At 31.3% G+C, this 22,237-nt stretch overlaps 1 protein-coding gene across 4 annotated transcripts in view; it reads right to left on the minus strand.

Annotated features, from left to right (window-relative positions):
• CDH18 (cadherin 18) overlaps positions 1 to 22,237 on the minus strand; it is a 409,123-nt gene that overhangs the window by 78,716 nt on the left and 308,170 nt on the right. For all 4 annotated transcript variants that reach the window (XM_033111188.1, XM_033111190.1, XM_033111192.1 and 1 more), the window contains 2 exons: positions 19,441 to 19,608; positions 1,263 to 1,450 (listed from right to left, as the gene is read on the minus strand). In XM_033111188.1, coding sequence (XP_032967079.1) covers positions 1,263 to 1,450; positions 19,441 to 19,608 — 356 coding nt within the window. The remainder of the gene's footprint in view (positions 1 to 1,262; positions 1,451 to 19,440; positions 19,609 to 22,237) is intronic.

The raw sequence follows: 22,237 nt of genomic DNA on the forward strand, positions 1-22,237 counted from the left end.
AAGCTCTGTGCAGACACAGATGAAGTCTAACTCTGCTCACCCTTGCATAGTAATCGACACATAAGAGGTACTCAAAATACATATATTTGTTAAATAAAGATAGGAAAATTGATTCTTTTTGTCATCATATTTTTGACCCAGGTCTGACAACGTCAGGAATGAAATAATAAAAAGAAAAGATATTTTAGGGGAAGATATGAATGTTTTTCATAGACCAATGATGACTGATGCTCTGTAAGTATTTACAAATTTTAAGTTCTACTTTGCAGGCCCCCTGTGTAGCATCCAGGAGACAAGTTAATCATCAAATTTATATCAAAATAAAACAATGATTGTTAGAAGAATGAGGGAGATTTTATACAGTGTAAATAGAAAAGTATATACAAAATAGATGAAAGATAGATAGATAGATAGATAGATAGATAGATAGATAGATAGATAGATAGATAGATGGGCAGGTTCACTTCAAAATCTACAGTAGCACATTAGGGTACAATGTCTCAGCCTGTGTTCTGAGCATGTTCTACAGTAGAATAATCTGGAGTATTTGTGAAAAAGGCCAGCTCCTCAGCCCAACTCCAGTGTTTCTGAATCAAACTACGTGACAGTAGGACCTAGGGATCGGAAAATTAGTAGATTTTCAAGCTGAAATCATGAAACATTTAAAGACCAAGAATACTGCATTATGAGTTACATTTAAATCATTCTTTGGTAATTTTGTGAGTTCCACTTTATTTTTACAATGAGTATTATGTGCTCTTAAAAACCAAAAGTGATAGATTCAGTCAAATGACAAATTCTTAGGAATAAGGAAGAATAGGGGATAAAGAATGGTTTCACGAAAACTGTCTTGATGGATCGGAGATTATCAAGCAAAAACCTGTCTCCCAAAGAGGGTTAGCTAACACGGTGAAAAATTTTACACTATTTAGGAGTCTCTTAGTGTTACTAGATTATTAAAACATGGAGTAATGGCATTAATAGAACTGACTTTGATGATATATCTATGATCTGAAAACAAAGATAAGGGGGCTAATTCATGATGTATTCTACCTAAGATCTTCCCAACATAGCAAAATATAATTCCTAAGACAGTATCCCAAGAATCAGACACAGCCATAATTAAAATATAAATACGTCTTAAACAGGAAATATTTTAGCATTCAAATGACCTGACTATGGATTATTCATATCTCTGCCAAATTTCCATTCATGGAAAAAAGGGTGACTTGCCTAAATCACTAACATTATGTTTATTTTACCTTCTTTAAGGAAAGGATCCCTTCTCTGGTCTCTTTGTCGGTGGAGATGGAGAATATCCCAATACCATCCCCATTAATGATGGAGTAAGTCATGTCAGCGTTTGAACCAGTGTCTGCGTCATTTGCCTTGATTTTCCCAACAGCAGAACCAACTTGAGCTGACTCAGGAACATACAGCTGATAGTGCTCTGAAAAACAATAAATGTTTGATAATGACAATATTCATAAAATAATAATCTTACAAGAAAATACATTACAATATTTACACGACATATTTAAATGAACAATATACTAAGTATTGTATAAAATGAGTCATTTTCAAATTTTAAATATTAGTATCCTACCTAGTAATGAAATACTAGATTTATATAAGCTTTAACATGTCGAAAAATACCTACATGAAAAGAATGTGTAGATATTTAAATTAAAATATTTTTATAGCTCTTCACCCATAAACAGAAAAATAGATGGGGGAGGTCAAGTTTGCATTCTTATGTTGAGCAAAAAATGAACATAATGCTTAGTCAAGTATTAGTGTAATTTCTAAATCTTGCTCCACATAGCGTGTGATGTTAAAATATAAAAGTGTGAGAGCTTTGAATTCAAAGTGAAAACAGGAAAAATAATATAGCTTAACTGTGAATGTGAGTTTTACTTTGATCAACAGCTTATATTGAACTACATAAGCCATGAAAAGAGAGACAGTAAATGTATTTATACATTTATTTACCATGTATTCCCTGTCAGCTTCTAAAAATAATTTTAAGTGGTTTTATCTAAAGTAAAATATAAATAAGGCTATTAAAATTAATAAATAAATAAATAATCACCAAGTTAAAGCCTGGGAAAGTAAATATAATGACGACATAAGATAATGTAGTATTTGTGATTAACATTAATTTGGACACTATATATCCTCTAATTAACGATATTAAAACACTATTGATTCTATACATCTCATTACCTATATGCAGAAATATATTTTTCAGTATGTCCTTTCTCTAAATGCTTACACTGAAAAATGCAAAATTTTCAAAATATGTCCTGATTCTAAATTCATAGACCTTTCCATATAGGAACTTACGAATTAGATATTAGGACACATAGTGAACATGTCATTATCAATTGTTCTATGGACAAGTTAGACACTTATCTATTAAAGACATTTATTATAGCAGATATCAAATAGTAATGGAAATAACAGGAATCTAATGGATGTAGAATTTTATAAAAAGGTTTCAGCCAAGACTAAATTAATGGTGATTTAATATTATACATGGATATAATTAGACAATATAGATAAGTGAATGCAGAGCCCATATGAAAATAATTTCCGTGAGCCATTATTTTGTTAGCTGTGATATGTTAACTTTTTTTAGGTTAATGTATCTGGCAAGTGTATGAAATATTCTAACTTGCTTCTAAAGATACATTTGTGTGATATAAAGTGCTATATGTAGGTATTACAAATTGATTTGTGTGTGTGTCTGTTTATTTACTATTCAACATAGATATTACCAGTTCTCTTCTATAAATATTTGAGATACTACCTGAAGTTAAATATTATTGTTTAGTTCAGCAGTCCTCACGAACATAACATTTCCCAGGTAGAACACCCTCTTCTGTGAAATATATTATCCCCTGATCTTAATCATGTTTTACCAGGATCTGCCATATTGTTAAAGATTCTATCTATCTTAATATCGTTCATTGATCTGGGAAGAGCATGAGACCCAAATTTTATAGGACTCCATCTTTCTTCTCAAAGGTGAATGGTGAACAGGTAGGGAGCTCATTCACAAAGATCCAAAGACAGCATACTCCGGAAATGTTAGAACTAGAACCAGGAAAGAACTTCAGTTTCTCTTTGGTGGCAAGGCTATGAAATATTGGAAGGAGCATCGGACAATAACTATTTTTTCAATATCTATGGTGAAGACCTAATCTAAGGCATGAATTCAGCATCAGAAAGAAGCCATAATAATGTTTAGAATCTATGAAAACAGAGATGTCCTAGGCAGTTACATATGAAAAAGGACATTATACTGTTCAAAAATATATGTAAATGAGCAAGTTACAAAATAAATTAGAATATATGGTTTTTTGTGTGTGTGTGTGTTATTTTTTTTTTCTGAGATAGAGGCTAGGATGTCAATTTTCTGGTTGCTCTTTTCTCAATATTACAGTTAAACCATGACTTCCCTCAACTCTGTAAGCCTCTCAAAAACTTTTAGTTAAGACTGGGATGATGATACCTGAAAACAAAAAACGTCTTAGTACACATAGGTTAATAAGTAAATCAAAGAATTATTATGATGGTACTCCTTAAAAAGAATTTTACTTAAAAAAAATGTTTTTCAAAGAAAGTTCCAAAAAACTGTACAAGTGAGTAATAAGAGAGTAATCATAGGTCAGAAAACATTTCGGCTGAGTCTTACAAGTGGAAGCATACCCCTGTAAAAGGAAGATCATGTTTAGAGCAAGAATTCACACTTGTTGATACATTCTAAGAATTGCAAACATACTAAATCTTCCCCATTTACAATGCTCCATTAGACAAAATAGAGTATATTAAGATCAATATTTTAACATTCGATGTACTTTTCATATAGTTGAGAATTTACAAATTATAAATTGTAAATCAACTTTTAGTAGGCAGCTTCTAAGGTGGTCTCTGATATTCCCCACCTCCTGATATCTATGCCTTTAAGTAATCTACTCTGTCAAATATTGGCTGGATATGGTAACTCATTTCTGATGAATTAAATTCAGCAAAATTAATGGGATGCCATTTCCAAGATTATGTTACAAAAAGACTGTGCTTTCTATCATGGGTGTTCTCTCCTTTCTCTTAGATTGCTCCTCTGGGGAAATCCAGACACCATATTGTACTGAAGCCCAGAGTGGATCAAATGGTAAGTGACTAATATCTGACAACAATCACGTTAGTAAGCTAAAAGTAGAAACCATCCTGCCCTCGCTCTCAGATGCATCTTTGGGTAAGACCACATACTCTCCTGCCAGCTATACTGATATCCCATGAACCGGAACCTGAGGCACCTAGCTAAGTGAAACTGAGATTCATGATATATTGAAATTATTAGATAATAAATGTTGGTTGTTTTAAGCTGTTAAATTTGGACTGGTTTGGTATATAGTAACAGATCGTTCACATACAGTTCTATTGTAGTTGTCAGTTAATTGCCGAATCCAGTGGACCCTTTTTGTTCTAGTCATCCTGTGGTACAATGTATAACGTTTGAGAAAAATAAAACCAAAACAAAACAAAAATTCTAACGAGTAATTAAAAACATGATACCACATTTATTCTTAGGATAAAGTATTCAAAATGTCTCCTAATCTCCATATATTCTTTTATAAAGAAATAAAATATTGTCATCACAACTGATACCCAAGGTGAACCATTTTCCATAACCAAATTCTCAGTTCATCCTCCCAGACGATACCTTCCCATCCAGTAATCATGCTTCTTGGTATTTACACAAAGGAGTTGAAAATCTGTCTACATAAAAGCCTGCACATGGATATTTATAGCAGCTTTGTAATTCATGACCAAATCTTTGTAGACACCAAGATGTCCCTCAAGAGGTGAATGAATAAATAAACTATTCTACATCTAGACAATGGAATATTGAGTGCTAAAAAGAAATGAGCTATCAAGCCATGAAAACACATAGAAGACACTTAAACACCTATTAGTAAATGAAAGAAGCCAATTTGAAATAGCTACCTACTGCATAAATCCAAATATATGACATTCTGAAAAGCAAAACTGTTGAGACAGTAAAAAGATCAGTGGCTGCCAGAGATGGGGTGGGGAGAGATGAATAGTGAGAATATAGAGGATTTTTAGGACATTGAAAATACTCTGTGTAATACTGTAATGGTGGTTATTATACATTATACATTTGTCCAAACCCATAAAATATAAAATACCGAGAGTCTAGACTAAATTAAACTATGCCTTTGGGTGATTATTGTGTGTCAATGTAAGTTCATCCTTGGTTAAAACAAATCAATGCACAGTTCTGGTGACTGATGTTGGTACAGGGAAGGCTATGTATGTATAGAGGCAGAGGATATATGGGAAATCCTTTTAGTTCCCTCTCGATTTTGTTGTCAATGTACAACTGTTCTAAGAAATAAAGTCTTAAAAGGAATATTCATGCAAATAGTAATTAGACATAAAAATGAAGATGCTATGATACAAGTCAAAAGAAAAATTCTATGTACAGTGAATATTCTAAAAAGTGTATAATAAATACAATACAATGCCAAAAATTATTCAAACTGATAAATGTATACAACCAAAGTATTCAAAATGTCTCCTAATCATCAGAAAATAGCAGATAGACACAATTTATTTATAAATCAAAAGAAGTATATGATATTTTTATAGAACTTCTAAGGCCTGATGAATAGCCAGATAGTTTAAAAAAAATACTCTGAATTCAAGTAGAATAAATTTGGTGACCTCCTTAAAAAAATAAAAAAAAAAGTTTTATTGAGGTACACTTGATATATAAGAAACCTGTGTTTTCCCAAAAATAAGACCTAGGCAGACAATCAGCTCTAATGCATCTTTTGGAGCAAAAATTAATATAAGACTGGTCTCATATTATATAAGACCGGGTATTATATTATATTATATTATATTATTAATTTTTATATTATTTATATTTATATTTATATTATATTTATATTATATATTTATAATATATTTATATTATATTTTATATTATTTATATATTATTTATATTATTAATTTTTATATATTAATTTTTGCTCCAAAAGATGCATTAGAGCTGACTGTCTGTTTAAGTCTTATTTTCAGGGAAACACGGACTGTACATATTTAGTGTGTAGTTTCATGAGTTTGGATATATGCAAACACTGGTGATATCATCATATCCAACACCCCTCAAAGTTTCCTTGTGTTTCTTGTGTGTGTGTGTGTGTGTGTCTGTGTGTGTGTGTCTGTGTGTGTGTGTCTGTGTGTGATAAGAACACTTAACATGAGATCTACCCTATTAATAAATTTTGAAGCATACAACACTGTGTTTTAACTATTGGCACTATGCAGTATAGCAGATCTCTAGAACTTATTTATTTAGCATGACCAAAATTTTATATCCCTTGAACAAATCCACATTTTCCCCATACATCCTGCCCTTGACGACCACTATTGAACCCTATACTTTTGTAAGTTTGACTATTTTAGGTACCTTATCTAAGTGAAATCACGCAGATATTTGTCCTTCTATAACTGACTTATTTTTTTAGCATCATATCCTTCAGTTTCATCCACGTCACATATGGCAGAATTCTTTGTTTTTGTTTTTGTTTTTGTAGGTTGAGTAACATTCCATTGTATGTATATATGTATATACACAAACAAACTAGGTATAGAAAGAAAATACCTCAACATAATAAAGGCCATAGATGATAAGCTCACAGCTAACATCATATTAAATGTTGAGAAATTGAAACGTTTTCCTCTAAGATCTGGAAGGAGGCAAGAATACCCATTCTTGCCATTTCTATTCAACATGGTACCAGAAATTTTAGCCAGAGAAATTGGGTAGAAAAAATAAAAGGAATCCGATCAGAAAGAGAGAAGTAAAATTACATCTGTTTTCAGATGACATGAACTAACAAGTAGAAAACCCTAAATACTATACAAACAAAACATAACAAACCTGTTAGAATGAACAATCAAATTTGGCAAACTTGCAGAATACAAAATCAACATGAAGAAATCAGTTGTGTTTTTTAATACACTATAACAACATGCCATCTAAAACGGAAATTCAGAAAACAGTCCCATTTCCAATAGCATAAAAAAGAATAAAATATGTATGAATAAACTGAGCTGGGAGGCATAATCACTCCGTACTGGAAACTATAAAACACTGATGAAAACAATTAAAGGAGACGTGAATAAATGGAAAGACATCTGTGTTTCCATTTGGATTGGAAAACTCAATATTGTTAAAAAGTGCATACTACGCAAAACAATCTACAGATTCAACACAATGCTATAGTAATTACCACTCACTGGTATTTTATTTCACAGAAATAGGAATATCTTAAAATGTGTATGGAACTACAAAAGACCCAGAATAGACAAAGCAAAAAGTATTGAGAAAGAAGAATAAAGCTGAAGGCTTCATACTTCCTGACTTCAAAATATAATAAAAAGCTACAGTAATTAAAACAGTATGGCACCAGCATAAAGATACACATACAGGCTAGAGAAATGGAACAGGGAGTGCAGAAGTAAACCCAAGCATATAAGGACAGCTGATCTTTGACAAAGGGTGACAAGAGCAAATAATGGGAAAAGGATGATTTCTTCCTCAAATGGTAGATTTTACATATGCAAGAGATGAAATTGGACCTCTACTTTACATTATACAAAAAAAAAAAAAAAAATCAACTCAAAATGAATTAACAGCTTAAATTGAGACCTGAAAATGTCAAATTCCTAGAAGAAATCATAGGGAAATTTTTTCTTGACATTTGCCTTGCTGATGATTTTTTGGATATGACACCAAAAGTATAGGAAACAAAAGCAAAATAAATGTGTACTCTGTTGCTTTATGTCTCATTTTTAATTGAACATGAAGGGGATGCAGTATTTTAATTGTAACTCTGCTAATGTCTATCATAGAGGCCTGGTGCCATTTTTGTCCTTTATGGAATTTTTGACAAAAAGAAAGGCAGGATTATACATTTTTTCCTCCCAGATTGAGTCGGTATAGTGTGTTATTGGTTATCAAAATATTCATATAGCTTTGGGATTTTGAAATGGCAAATATTCATTATGTGTGAAAAAGCTTCATACAATCTTGTACAATCTTAATTGCACAATCTTAATTACATAAAAATGGAAGCTTAGTTGCGTAGATATATACAGAGGATCTAGAAGGATACAACAAATTAAACTGCTTGTGATTATGACTTTGTTCTTGTGTTTTTGAGTTTCTTATTACATGCACATGTTAACTTTTAAAAAATAAATGTTATTTTGAAAACTTGAAAAAAAAATAGATGAGTAGGACTATATCAACCTAAAAGAAAATAAATGAAAAAATAAAAATTTCTATAAAGGAGACAATTAACACAATGAAAAGGCAACCTATACAATGGGAAAAAATATATTTGCAAATCACAAATCTGATAAGGAATTTATAAAACTCAACAACAACAATAAATGAACAATCTGATTTAAAAATAGGCAGAGAAACTGAACGCATATTTTTCAAAAGAAGACATCCAAATAGCCATAGATACATGAAAATATGCTCAACATCACTAATCATCAGGGAAATGAAAATCAGAGTAACAATGAGATATCTCACATCTGTTAGAAAGCATATCACCCAAAAGACAAAGAAAATAACTATTGACAAGATATAGAGAAAAGGAGACCCTGTGCACTGCTGGTGGGAATGTAAATTGGTTCAGCCGCTATGGAAAAGCACCATGGAGGTCCCTCCAAAAATTAAATATAGAATTACCATATGACCCAGCAATACCACTTCTGGGTATATCCCAAATAATTGAAATTAAGATCTCAAATGGATCTCTGTATTCCCACATTTATTACAGCATTATTCACAATGGCCAAGATATAGAAACAATCCAAGTATTCTCGATAGATAAATGAATAAAAATATTGAATAAAGACCCTCTCTAATAAGATAAAAATGCCAGCAATTTGTAAAATAAAATGCCTGAGTGTGTATGTATGCGCACACACACACGTACACAAATTATATGGTGCAAAGGGGATATTCTAGTGAAAGGATTATAGGATTGATAGAAGAGGAAATTTGAAAAAAACAAAACAGAAATACCATTATAAATGTAGATGGATTCAATGAACTTAGGGTGTCTCTGATAATAAACATTACTAAAAATATAAAAAATACAGTTGCTAAGAATTAACTTCAAAGAAACCAAGATCTTTGTGACTGATGTTCTAGAGTAGAAAGCATGTTGTAAAGAGGATAGTATGAATTTAATGCTTAAATATTTTTTTAACATTTGTGTTTGACACAGATATAACATTCACATGCACCTTTGTAAACTTAATCCTCAATATAATTCTTTAATGTCTTATCACATTTTTAGTAATATGTGATTAAACGTGGATGGAAATATTTAACATTATCCTAAAATAACAAACCATATCAGACAAACTTACTCTAAATACTAATTCTAACAAAAAATATGCCAGTTTTTTTTCATAAAGACATGTAAATAATTACCTTTAAAAATTCTGATAACAGAACCAACACTCTATAAATAATTAGGTGTTATCATCTTTAAATAATGATAATACATAAACCTTCATTTACCTATTATTTTATGAAAATTGGTATTCTTTATGGGAATAAAGATCACTCTGGAGATATTTTAAAGGGCATGATCTAAATGTATTTAGAAATCTTTGACTAACAGCCTGAAGTTTTGCATTGCTATTCATGATATAATTCAATCATATTGTTAGTCCATTATTCAGAAAAAAAATACACTTTTATCTAAATAAGATTAATGGAAGTCATGACTCATAGAACCTTGGTATACATGGTGAATGATGTTTTCTTTTGCCTTTCCGTAATATTTTCCCTCTGTAATTACTCTCTGAAAAAACAAACAAAACACTCATCTTGAATAAGTTTATAATCCAGTCAGCATGTCTGTGTTGCCAAAAGAGTCCCTGAGAGAACTCTGCTGGAGTTCACAAAAAGGTTATGTATTGTAAGAGTGCTATCCCATTTTCAAGAGGTTTAACAGGATTTAAAAAGAAAAAGAAAAAAACACGGAGACTGCAATTTCACACACACACATATAAACACACACACATAAACATGAATACCCACAGCCACTATCTATACAAACACACATTATATGTGTGTGATATATTGTATCTCCAATTATGTATTTGCTTGAGAAAGAGAAATAGGAAGATAGACATCGTGTATTCAATTCTTTGAAATTAATTTTATAATTGGGTTTGCAAGGGTAAACTCAAATTTAAAACAAGAGACTTAATTCTTTCGGTTCACTTTTTATTTAAAGCTATACCTTTATACCTATATTCCAGTTTTTAACCCTAAAATTTATGTATTTTAATATGATCTAAATTAGAAATATACATATAAAGGATTTTTTATTTAGTTTTTGTTATTTTTCATTTTTATTGTGATTTCTTCAATGTTTTAATTAATATTACATTTATGGGAGTGCCATTGGTTAGTAAAATTACATAGGTTTCAAATGTACATTTCTATAATACCTCATCTATATAGCTCATCGTGTGTTCACCACCTACAGTCAGTTGTCCTTCCATCACCATATATTTGACTCCCTTTACTCTCTTCTACCACTGCCCCTCCCATCCTCAGGTAACCCCTAAACTGTTAAAGAAACTTAATTCTTAATTCTCCCTTTTGTAATTAAGAGGAGAGTTTTCTCGGCTCCCTCCCTTTTTTTAGAGCATTTATTAGAGAGAACAGTTATTGTTTTCATAGTCATCGACTATGGAAGGGTTTTCTATCTGAATAATGTAGTAGTGAAGAATCACTGAAAAAAAATCCTTCATGGTAAAACAAATTGTTTGTTAAAGACTGAAGTAGGTAAGGACCTGATATAAAATGATGTGATAAAAAGACTTCCCCCAAACCAACCAAAGTGTTCATATTTGCACCACGATATATTGTGAGATGAGGATACGTTTTGGCAGAGGAGACAACTGAACTTAGCTAGCTGATTGATGCTGTCAGGTAGGCTTTTATTCTGCAGCCATAAGTTTAGTATTTATTTTTTTTATTTTTTTAATAATAAACAAATATCACATGATGTTTTTAGCTTTGGATGGTGTTTTCATTTTAAAATATGTAGTGTGAGTTCTGAATATTCTTTTTTTTTCAGTCGTGAAAGCTTTCTTTGAAAATGTTTTATTTTTTATTTTTTGTTTTTGTTTTTCTTTTTGAAGGGATATTTACATTTCAGTTTTCCTCTCTGACCACTCCCATATATAAACTATTAGCTTGCTTACTGTATAGAAATTTTCCTCTTCTCTACTTTAATTTTTTATATCATTGTTTTTATTGTTATATATTTGTTTTTTAAATGAGTTTTTATTTATTTGATTTTTTCTTTTGAGAATTTATTTATTTATTCATTCATTTGTTCATTCATTCATTAATTTATTTTAAGGAGGGTGCAACTCACAGTGGCCCATGTAGGGATGGAATGGGCAACCTTGGTGTTATTAGAACCATGCTCTAACCAATTGAGCTAACCAAGCCACCCTTATGACATTGTTTTTATATTATTTCTTTTGATTGTTATTGCTTCTATGACCCACCTTTACCTTTTTTTTCAGTTTTCCAGAACTCCTAATTTATTTTTTATATTTGTTTCACATGATCACAGTGTCTGTTTTTTATTATTATTATTATTATTATTATATTATTATTATTATTATTTAAAGAAAAAATGTATGTATATCAGAAACTTCATGTTTTCTTTTCATATTATACGGAAGCCATTTATGTTCTTATTCTATTAAAAAGGACAATTAGTTTTCTAAAGAGAAAATTTGGTGCCTGTAGTTGTTTTATCTCCAGATTTCTGGATATCTGTAGGATTATATTCTTTTTCATTACAGTAATTTTTTACAAATGTAACTTTTTAAATTTTGTGAAACAAAAGGTTTTTATAATCTTCTAATCTCATTAATCATATATAGCTATTATTATTATTATTATTATTGTAAATACCAGATCTTTTGCCTTTTCCCTATGTTTATATCTTTTGCAAAAAGAAATTGAATGTTTATGTGATAATATTGATCAATCAATTCACATTTAATTTCTTGATTTAATCTTTCTTCAAATGTCATAAAATAATTTTGTATTTTCTTTTAAAGCATACATAGCATATAAGTCTTTAATCAATTTGATAAATCTTCATAATGTCAATTTATCTAGTTTCACATGGTTGGCCAATAGTACCACTGCTTTTCATTTCCTAATACATTTTTATGTGTAACTCCAACTCAGACACATTCCATGTATACATGGGTCTGTTCCTAGCTGTTCTAGAAAGTCCAGTGGATCTATTTGTCAAACCACATTGCTTGAAACAATGATGTCCTCATACTTGTCTTCCAGTTAATTTACTCTGTATCCAGTTGCATCTGATCTCCTGTTTACCAAGTTTGTTTGAGTTCCTCATGTCAATGTTTACATTGTAGTTTCTGTTAATCGATGAGTAAAGCTTTTTCACTTTCTATTCCTGAGCCCTGGCTTCATTTTAGACACCCAGCTGTAGTAACATTCCTAATAAATTCCTGTAATTATACACCTCTTCCCTTTCCCAGGGCTGAGACAATAAGATGTCAGCTCCTGACACCTGCATCCTGCCTTATACTCCTGGGCTTCTGCAATGTCAGCTTGCCAACGTGCTACTTGCGCAGGTGCACTCACACCACTACAACCACATGAAACTATATATTAAAGTCTATTGGAAAATAACTTAATTATATCAGTAGCAACACCACATGATCCCCTGAATGTATGATGTTCCCCATCTATGACCCTTAGGCTTCATGGGGCTGTGTAATAGAGCTCCAGGAGAAAGGAATGTTCTCTACATTTACAGGGTCAGGAAGACAGATATGAAACAATGGAAACTTTCTAGCTGAAGAAATGATTCTGATAGAAAGAAGAAGCTTTTGTAGTTCTGGAGCTGGACCTGGAAATAACTCAGATCTTCTCAGCCTCTTGCTTGATAAACTACTGAAATCAATGTACAGGTCCACTATAACATAGAGTTTCTCTCCTCATTCTTGTAAATTTATGTTCCTTTCCCATATTATATACCTAATTTTTGTCAAAGCAAACATATAGATGTTTTATAAACCTAAATTTCTTTTATTTTCTTTTTTCTTTTTCTTTTTTTTTTTTTAAATTGTCATGAAGGTTGTATCACTCTTGGTGATCATTAGATATTTTTGTGGAAACATTAGATACTGTGTAGAGAGAATTTTTTTTTCTCAGAATGAAATGTCTGGGAAATGTTTACTACATAATTTATAGCATTTTTGATATCTTAAATTATTTTAAAGTAGAATTTTTTTCTTATTTGGAAAAGCTAAATATATTAGAACAATTGTGATTTAAATGCCTTAAAAATAATAATGTGACTGACAGTAGCAAAATGGAAGGTTAGGAAGCTATAAGCTTTGTTATCCTGTATGAACATTAAAAACAGAAGAAGGCTTAACAAATGTTATAGGAGCTATGGAAAACAGTCAAAGGTCTATGGCAACCAAGCAAATGCTCAATTAAGAAAAAAAATGCTTTGAAAACTGTAAGGATTTATGATGTTTTTACTTGCTCTATCTCCACCCTGTCTCAGTTCAGAGAGATCTTGGTCTGTAGGAGACAACAGCTCAGTCCTAATTCTCTCAATGAAGAGATCACCAAAGATGACAAAACTTCAGCAACACTGACTAATAATAAATGAGAGAAGATTCAAATGACTAAAAGTAGAAACAAAGCAGAAACACAATGGCAGATTTTATAGAAAGAAAAGGATTGCAAGATAGTACTATGAAAAATTGTATGTCAACAAGATGGACAACTCATACAAAACTGACAAATTCTTAGAAACACACAAGCTATAAAAACTGAATTATAAAGAAATTATGATGGTTATTATCAAAAAAAGAAAAGGAAAATAAGTATTAACAAGCATGTGGAGAAATCAGAATGCTTGTGCATTTCAGTTGAGGATGTAAAATAGTGAATTCTCCATGGGAAACAATATAGTGTTTCTTTAAAACAATCCAACATAAAATTATCATAAGACCTAACAATCCTGCTTCTGGATACACATCCAAAAGCAATGCAAGCATGAGCTTGAATATACATTTGTACACCAATTTTCATAGCAGCATTAATTACAATATCCAAAAGGTGGAATCATCCCAATTTCCTTCAACAGTGAATAGCTCACCAAAATGCAGTATAATATATAATATAAGGAATATAGTCAATAATATTGTGATAGCCTTGTACTGAGTCAGATTGTTGTTGGACTTATCATGGTGATCACTTCTTTAGGTATATAAATGTTGAGTAACTATGGTATATCCCTGAAACCAATGTGGTATTATATGTTAATTATATTTTAATAAAAATCTTTTAAAATATGTCTGTAACCATAATAAAATAAAGTAGATGTCATTTTTATAATTACACTACAGAAACTTCAACTTGCTACCATGTTCACCGAAAATAAGACCTAGCTGGACTATCAGCTCTAATGCATCTTTTGGAGCAAAATTAATAGAAGACCCGGTATTATATTATATTGTTTTTTATTGCATTGCACTGTATTGTATTGCGTTGCATTGCATTATATTATATTACATTACATTATATAAGACCCGGTCTTATTTTAATATAATCTTATGTTAATTTTTGCTCCAAAAGACACATTTGAACTGATGGTCCAGCTAGGTCTTATTTTCGGGAAAACATGGTTAGCAATTAAAACATATGGTTCATATTTTGATGGGTCAAAGAAGAACCTTTTTTTCTTTTATTTCCTCTTCCAAATAAGATATTAATGCTCAATGTGTTATATACATTTTGATTTGTTTTCACATAATTTTCAATAAGCTAAAAATTATGGTCCTTCATCCAAAATATTTTGTTGTCAATGAAGCACATCAATATCCATATCTTTATCAATGATATTTTCTTTTTCACTTAACATTAAACTTACCCAAATCAGTTAAACATGTGTAATTCTTAGTATTATGGGAAATACTGCCATCTATTGAACTTTAATGACTTGATCCTTCCAATATTACATTGTATTTTATCCACTAGTCATAAATGGGCTTATTTTGTTGGGTGACTTACAATTTTGCAATAATTTTCACCTCTTGGGGAAGTTTTGGGGATGTAGAAACAATTTCTACTGTTTCATTGTGATTATTTGACATGTGTTATTCTTCTTTCCCAAACTTGTTTATTTACTCTTCAAGGGCCATTCTCAAAATACAGCTCCTTCCATTTAGGATACAGAAAGTTTGCTTTATGAACTTTCATTAAGGTATTGAACTTTACGTGCCTATTCTGTATACAGATGAATAATTGTCAGTGATTTTTTTTGCCTACCAAAGAATAAATTAAGCAATAACTATAATATAACTATAACATAGTTAAAACCAGAAAAGGAAACATCGCTATTACAATATTATGGACTATATTCCCCAAGCTGTACATTATATCTCCATGGTGTTGTACGGTGTCAGATGGTTGCGGGTCTTATCATGGTGATTGCTTCTTTAGGTACATACATTTTGAATAACTATGGTGTACACCTGAAACTAATACAATATTGTACGCAAACTATATTTTTAATAAAAATCTTTTTTTTTTAAAGAAAAGGAAACATCAAGAATCTTAAGTAGAATAGATTCTTTTCAATATAAGGACTGATTTTAGGAATTTTACATCTGGGGATGTTTTTTCTCTGAAGGAGAACTGGGCATCCTGTTGTCCATTGTATAAGGATTTAAGCCTTAGATGAGCTGATTTCTTCTCTTCCACTGTGAGTCATATAAGAAGCTCCCTTTTCTAACTGCCCCGCCCACCGTTGGGCGTTCCTGGAAATTGGGTAATGGCTGTCCTCCAATCTGGGTGTGCCCTGTACAGTCTCTGTTCTCCCTGATAGCTTTCCTGACATTGACAGGCAGGGTGGACCTTGCCTTGTGCCCTAGGCCATTGAATTTGTGACTCCCTCGAGACTTTGTAAACTATTAGCCTAATTCCCTCTAGCTCTCAAACTCTTAATCAAAGCTTACTTTATATTAAAATACAGTGATCGCTTTAAATGAAGATATAAGATATAAGATGACTCACCCTCTCAGTCTGTGGTAGATTGGCAGAAGGAAGAAAAAGAAATAAAAACAATTTGATGTAATATATTGGCAAAGTATTGTGTGCCAGATATTTATACTAGAATCAGTCACAGTAATAGTGTAAGCAAGATGGCTGTCTCAGACAGGTAAAGAAAGAAAGTCAGGAGAACTGTAAAAACATCACACCTGAAGATAAACAATTAGACTACTGGATCCACTGGATGACTGGATACCTTGGTTACATATGGATTTGTGCATTTTATGGTGATTCATGAATACCAGTTCTCATACTATATCATTTTTTCCTCTAAGCAGTTTACAAAGTTTCCCATTATGTAAGTAGCCATTTGATGAGTTGTAACACATATGGGTAAATGGAAAAAAAATAAAATAAAACAACAAAAAAAACTTTACTGCAAGTTCCTCTTGTCATAGTGACACTAAATGATTCTCAAAGTAGCAGTGTGTTAGTGTAATATGAAAGCAAAATAAAATACCTTTTAAACAAGTCAAAATGTGTACTGTCTCTGTTCTAAAACTAAGTGCATCTCACAATATGGCAGGAATGACATGTCAGTCATTCTGCATGGACTGCTACTAACTAAATAAAATCCAATTTGATGTAATGAGCTCACACAGACAGCATACATTTATTCTGTTTCCTTGTCTGGCAAAATGATTGTTTTCACCATGGACTGATGTTTCAACAATAATAATGTTATTAATTCAAAATAAAATTAGGAATTAATTTGTCTATATTCATCACTATTACAAGTTTATGTTGAATTCTAAAATTAATTTTATTGGACTTGTAAATTAAAAAAAATAGTTTATGCGGAGAAGGATGGAGAGAGAGAGTGGGAGATGCTATTTGTATCATGACCCACCATTTATTTAACCCTTATTGTGTATCACTGGATTTTTCACTTGATTAAGAACTATTATATTAATATACATCTTAAAAATAGTGGCGGTAGAATCTACTTGAAAATCAGGTAGACAAGTTGCTATTGTAAATTATAATACATTTTGTATTCAGTTCAGTTTAGCTTTACCATTCATTATCGTTTTAAATATTTTTGAACTTCAGTTTTCTCATCCTATGAAATAACAGCACTTGTCTGAAAGTGATAAATGTGTATATGCATATTGGACTAAATGATTAACTAAATGCAAAAGTACATGTACTTTGTAAAATGACTTACAAAGTCATTTTACAAAATTTTACTAATATAGATTACTAATTTTACAAAATTTTACTAATATGTTATAGATTACTGTAATGTGAACTTATCTGTGATTTATAATTTTGTTTCAAACATACTTCATAGAGTGGAGGCCAGTGAACCAGGTCATAACCTTATTGGTAAAACCAATATTTTAAAGTGGTTCTACCTAACTATGAACTTGACTTGCACATATTCTAACAACGGTCTTTTAACAATGGCAGTTTGACAGAGTGTTTAAGTTTGACTCATTCACTGACTCATTAGTAATCATTTTTCAAGATCTGGGCACTGATCTGAACATTTAAAGTCACAAAGACAATTCAAGCAATATTCTTTCTTAGAGGGACTCATAGTAGTCAAGGAGATGTGAACCTATGGAAATAAATAGAAAAGTGTATGGGGAAGTGCTATTTAACAGTAAATAAGGATTGGTTATCTCTGCTAATTCTGTAACAGAGTTCAAAGAAATTTATAACAGTGCTTTTAAACAAAGGAATGTGAATGTGGAGAACTCTGAATTGAGTTAAGGATATGCAAAGTGTTACTATGTTTTCAGAACAGGCAGTATTCTACTCTGGCTAGGCCTAGGTGTACTCAGAGCAATATTAAGAGATGAAGGTGATAAAAGACATTTAGCACTGACTTGTGAAGAGCTGGTACTGATATATCACATTATATATTTTAGTAGGATTTTTTAAATTTTTTTGGAAATCTCAAACATATAAAATTTAGTAAATAGAGAATTTAATGACTCTCCAGTGACAATCATCAAGCTTTAGTAATTAAAAATTTAAGATTTTTCTTTTTTTGTCTATGTCCCCATCTACTCTTTGTCCCCCTTAATATTTTGTTTTTCTTTTATTATATTAGTTTGAGGTGTACAAAACAACATAATGATTAGACATTTATACGCCTCACAAAGTGATAACCCCTCCAAGTCTACTATCCATCTGACATCGTATATAACTGTTACAAATCCATTGACTATATTCCCTATGCTGTACTTTACGTCCTGTGACCATATATATATATATATATATATATATATAAACTATATCTTTATATATATAGATATAGTTTATATCTATATATATAGTTTTTATTATATATATATATATATACATATATATATATATATATGTATATATATATATATATATAGTTTTCAAACATCATGTTTTGGAAGGACCTATGGGACAGATACCCTATAGAATTTTTATGATAATTAAAGATTATTCTATAAAATGTCATCCACAGTTCTGCCACATTAAAAATAATCAATATATATTTATTTCCCATTCTGAAGATGTCATAAACACCATTTTCTTCCAAACTCAGAGAAATAATACTTTTTTCCCCTCAGTGTCTTGCTAGTTTGTGCTCTCCATTCCTTAAGACCCAAATTACACATTGAGATTCTACCATATTATATTTGTTGTACCGTCCTGTTGGATGGTGTGTGTGTGTGCACGCGTGTGTGTGTGCATGCATGTGCATGTGTGTGTGTGAAGAGCTTTCATTCATAACATAAATAATTTTCTTTTAAATTTCAGTAACAGAAGGTACACATGCAATCATTTTTCATGAGTAGAATGTCCATACCAAAATGTATTTTGAATATTTCTATGAAAATCTTAGAAATCCATTATTACTTCAGAAAATGCAGGATATACTTACTACCAGTACATCATTTTAAGTATTTAACTGTGAAGCCAAATGAAATACATATATTTAACACAGTGGCAAATACCTACCAGGTTCAGGAGACAATAGGTAGAATGATTTCTTCAGTCTTGTGTATAGATGGAGACCATATAGCGCGCGCGCACACACACACACACACACACACACACACAAATATTTCCATTTTAGATAACAGTAACATGACATTAGATATTCACATACTTCATTTTGTTTTGCATAAATGAATAACTGTAAATGCAAATCTGATAAATGCAAAACAACTACATACTTTGAGGAAAGCGTGGGGGGTTGTCGTTGACGTCGGTCAGGGTGATGTTGACCGTTGTGGATCCTGACAGCCCTCCGACTTGCCCAGCCATGTCTTTGGCTTGAATGACCACAGAGTAGTGTTCTCTGGCTTCTCTGTCCATGTTATGTAAGGCAGTTCTAATAACTCCTACAATACGTAGAAAAAACAGTATGGATTGCATTAAATGAGAAACCCATAAATAATCTATTTTTTTTTTCTGTTTTAAGAAATATATTTCTAAATGAAATACTTTTAAGAGAAAAGGCAGACTTCTGAGACACCAGTACCTTCACAATGTTACTAAAACTATCTCAATGAAACATTGATTACAACCACATGTCCCAAACCATTCTTAGGTGGCAAATTAAGAGTCCCATCTCTGCATTCCTTGGGTTGGACAGGTCCTACAGGTCAGCTCCGTAGTCCAAGCTTGTTCCTTCTGCTGGTGTGTTGAACATTTCACAACCTGTGCTCCTCACACGTGTCAGGTGAGATGATTTGAGGAGAGATTAATTATCCACTTTATAGAACAATTTACACTTTCTTGACAGTTGTTAAAGTCATGGATGGGAAACAATTTAGGAATGTGGATATGGACAAACCTTATAGGTGTGAGGTTTTTAACATTTATCAAGATTAACAAACTCACTATTTTTGCCATGAAATAAGAACTACAATAAGAACTAGATCTGACTACAATAGCAAAATAAAAAACGTGACAAGAATGATTCCAAAACTCACATGTAAAAGTCAAATTCTTTATCTTACGGTGCCAAAGGAGTCATTGAATTGTCTTTTTCACGAATTGACACTTGGATCCAGTAAAAAGCTAAAAATGTTATACATCCATTTGTAATTATTCGTAGGTACACTCACACCCACGCCCACATGCAAATTAGATAGCTTTGTCAATAGAGCTATACATTTTAAAACTGGAACACATTTTCCAGATGGTTAAGTTTACCCATGGACGATTAAATATGTCATAAAATATAAAACTGTCCTCATGTAGATGTGCCAGATTATAAATTTATAAATAAGTATATGTATATGTATAAGTATATGTATATATATATATATTATATATAATTTGCTACTCCGAAGATTACTCAACATTTATTAAAAATATTTGAAGCATACCACTTTTGAGAAAGACACCAGTGGCTTCAATCACACACTTGATTAGTTAGCAGTGTTATTCATAGCATGATGCCAATTATAATAACTAACTATAGAGTTTAACAACCACATCTTCAGACAATCTCTTGATATAATGAGAGAACATGGGGTTGTACACTGAAGTTAAAAATAGTCTTTTAAAAGTGGAATGAAATAGGCAATAGATTGTTTTTAATATAGAACAGTTAAGAACTGCATTTTTTTTTTTTTTTTTTTACACTGAATGGATTGCATGTGTAATCACCTTGAGAGGAGAGCCTCGGGCACCAAGAAAAGAAATCCCACGACTTTCAAAATTTGTGAATATATAATTGAAGAGTTCAACAAAAGTTTCCTGAAGCTAAATAGAAATGAAATTTGTTCTTATCAAAAGAAATTATAATAATATGTTAATAAATGATTCATCTATTTTATGCATAAGAGCCTGAAGCATCCTTATTAAAAAGAACAATATTTTATCACATATAATTACATAGGAAGGAATTGAATTAATGCAGAAATGAATGAGCTAAGAATTTGTGAAAATATTTTATCAAAAAATATATATTTTCTAATATTTGGAGGCAACACAGATGCCATTCTAAAATGAATGCATTATAAATGTGACTTGGCTCTGGTGTGAAGAAGTATGAGATTATTGTCCAAAATAATGTTTTACAATAAAATTAGTAGAATAGCATTTTGAAGAATGTAAATACATAAAATTAAAATAAATCATCACAAAATGAATGATAAATAATCTCTTTTATGCAATTTGAATATTATTCATTTAAGAAGATTAGTAAAATCAGCACAAACCTTTCTTTTATACTGTGGGACGTCAGTTATTTCACTGCATTGCCATTATCTCCTCCTACACAAAATGGGATGAAACATGTCTGCCAGATTTGGATATGGAATGAAAAGAGCATATCCAGAATTGACACATACTTCTCAGAAATTATTATCTAGGAATCCATTTAAACTCACAAATGTCCTGGGACAGGACCGGCTTCATGTGCATAGCTATGCCCTCTCCTGAAGGCACATACATAGGTAACTTGGAGTGTTACAGTCAAATTGCCACAGCAATATGATGCCAGTAAACAATAGTTCCCCCCTAACCTGTAGCTGGATGCATTTAAATGGCATGGCCTAGAACATAATTGAGATATATCTATATCTCTCTCGCGCTGTCTCTCTCTCTCTCTCTCTCTCTCTCTCTCTCTCTGTCTCTCTCTTTCTATATATATATAGATAGATATCTATATATATCTATATCTATATATATATATATATCTATATATATATATCTATATCTATATATCTATATATATATCTATATATATATATCTATAGATATATATAATATTATATTTTAGAGCAGTTTTTTCTTTTAAATAGACTATATTTTAGAGCAGTTTTAGGCCCACAGCAAAACTGAGAGGAAAGTAGAGAGTTACCAGGTATCACCATCTCCCTACATACATACAACCTCCCCTATTAGCAACACTGCATCAGAATGGTTCATTAATTCCAACTGATGAACCTGCCTTGACACATCTTATTGATCCAAAGTCCGTAGGTTATATTAAGGTTCCCTCTTCATGTTCTGCCT

Source organism: Rhinolophus ferrumequinum, chromosome 7 (genome assembly GCF_004115265.2).
Source record: "Rhinolophus ferrumequinum isolate MPI-CBG mRhiFer1 chromosome 7, mRhiFer1_v1.p, whole genome shotgun sequence".
In the NCBI taxonomy this organism is placed as follows: Eukaryota; Metazoa; Chordata; class Mammalia; order Chiroptera; family Rhinolophidae; genus Rhinolophus; species Rhinolophus ferrumequinum.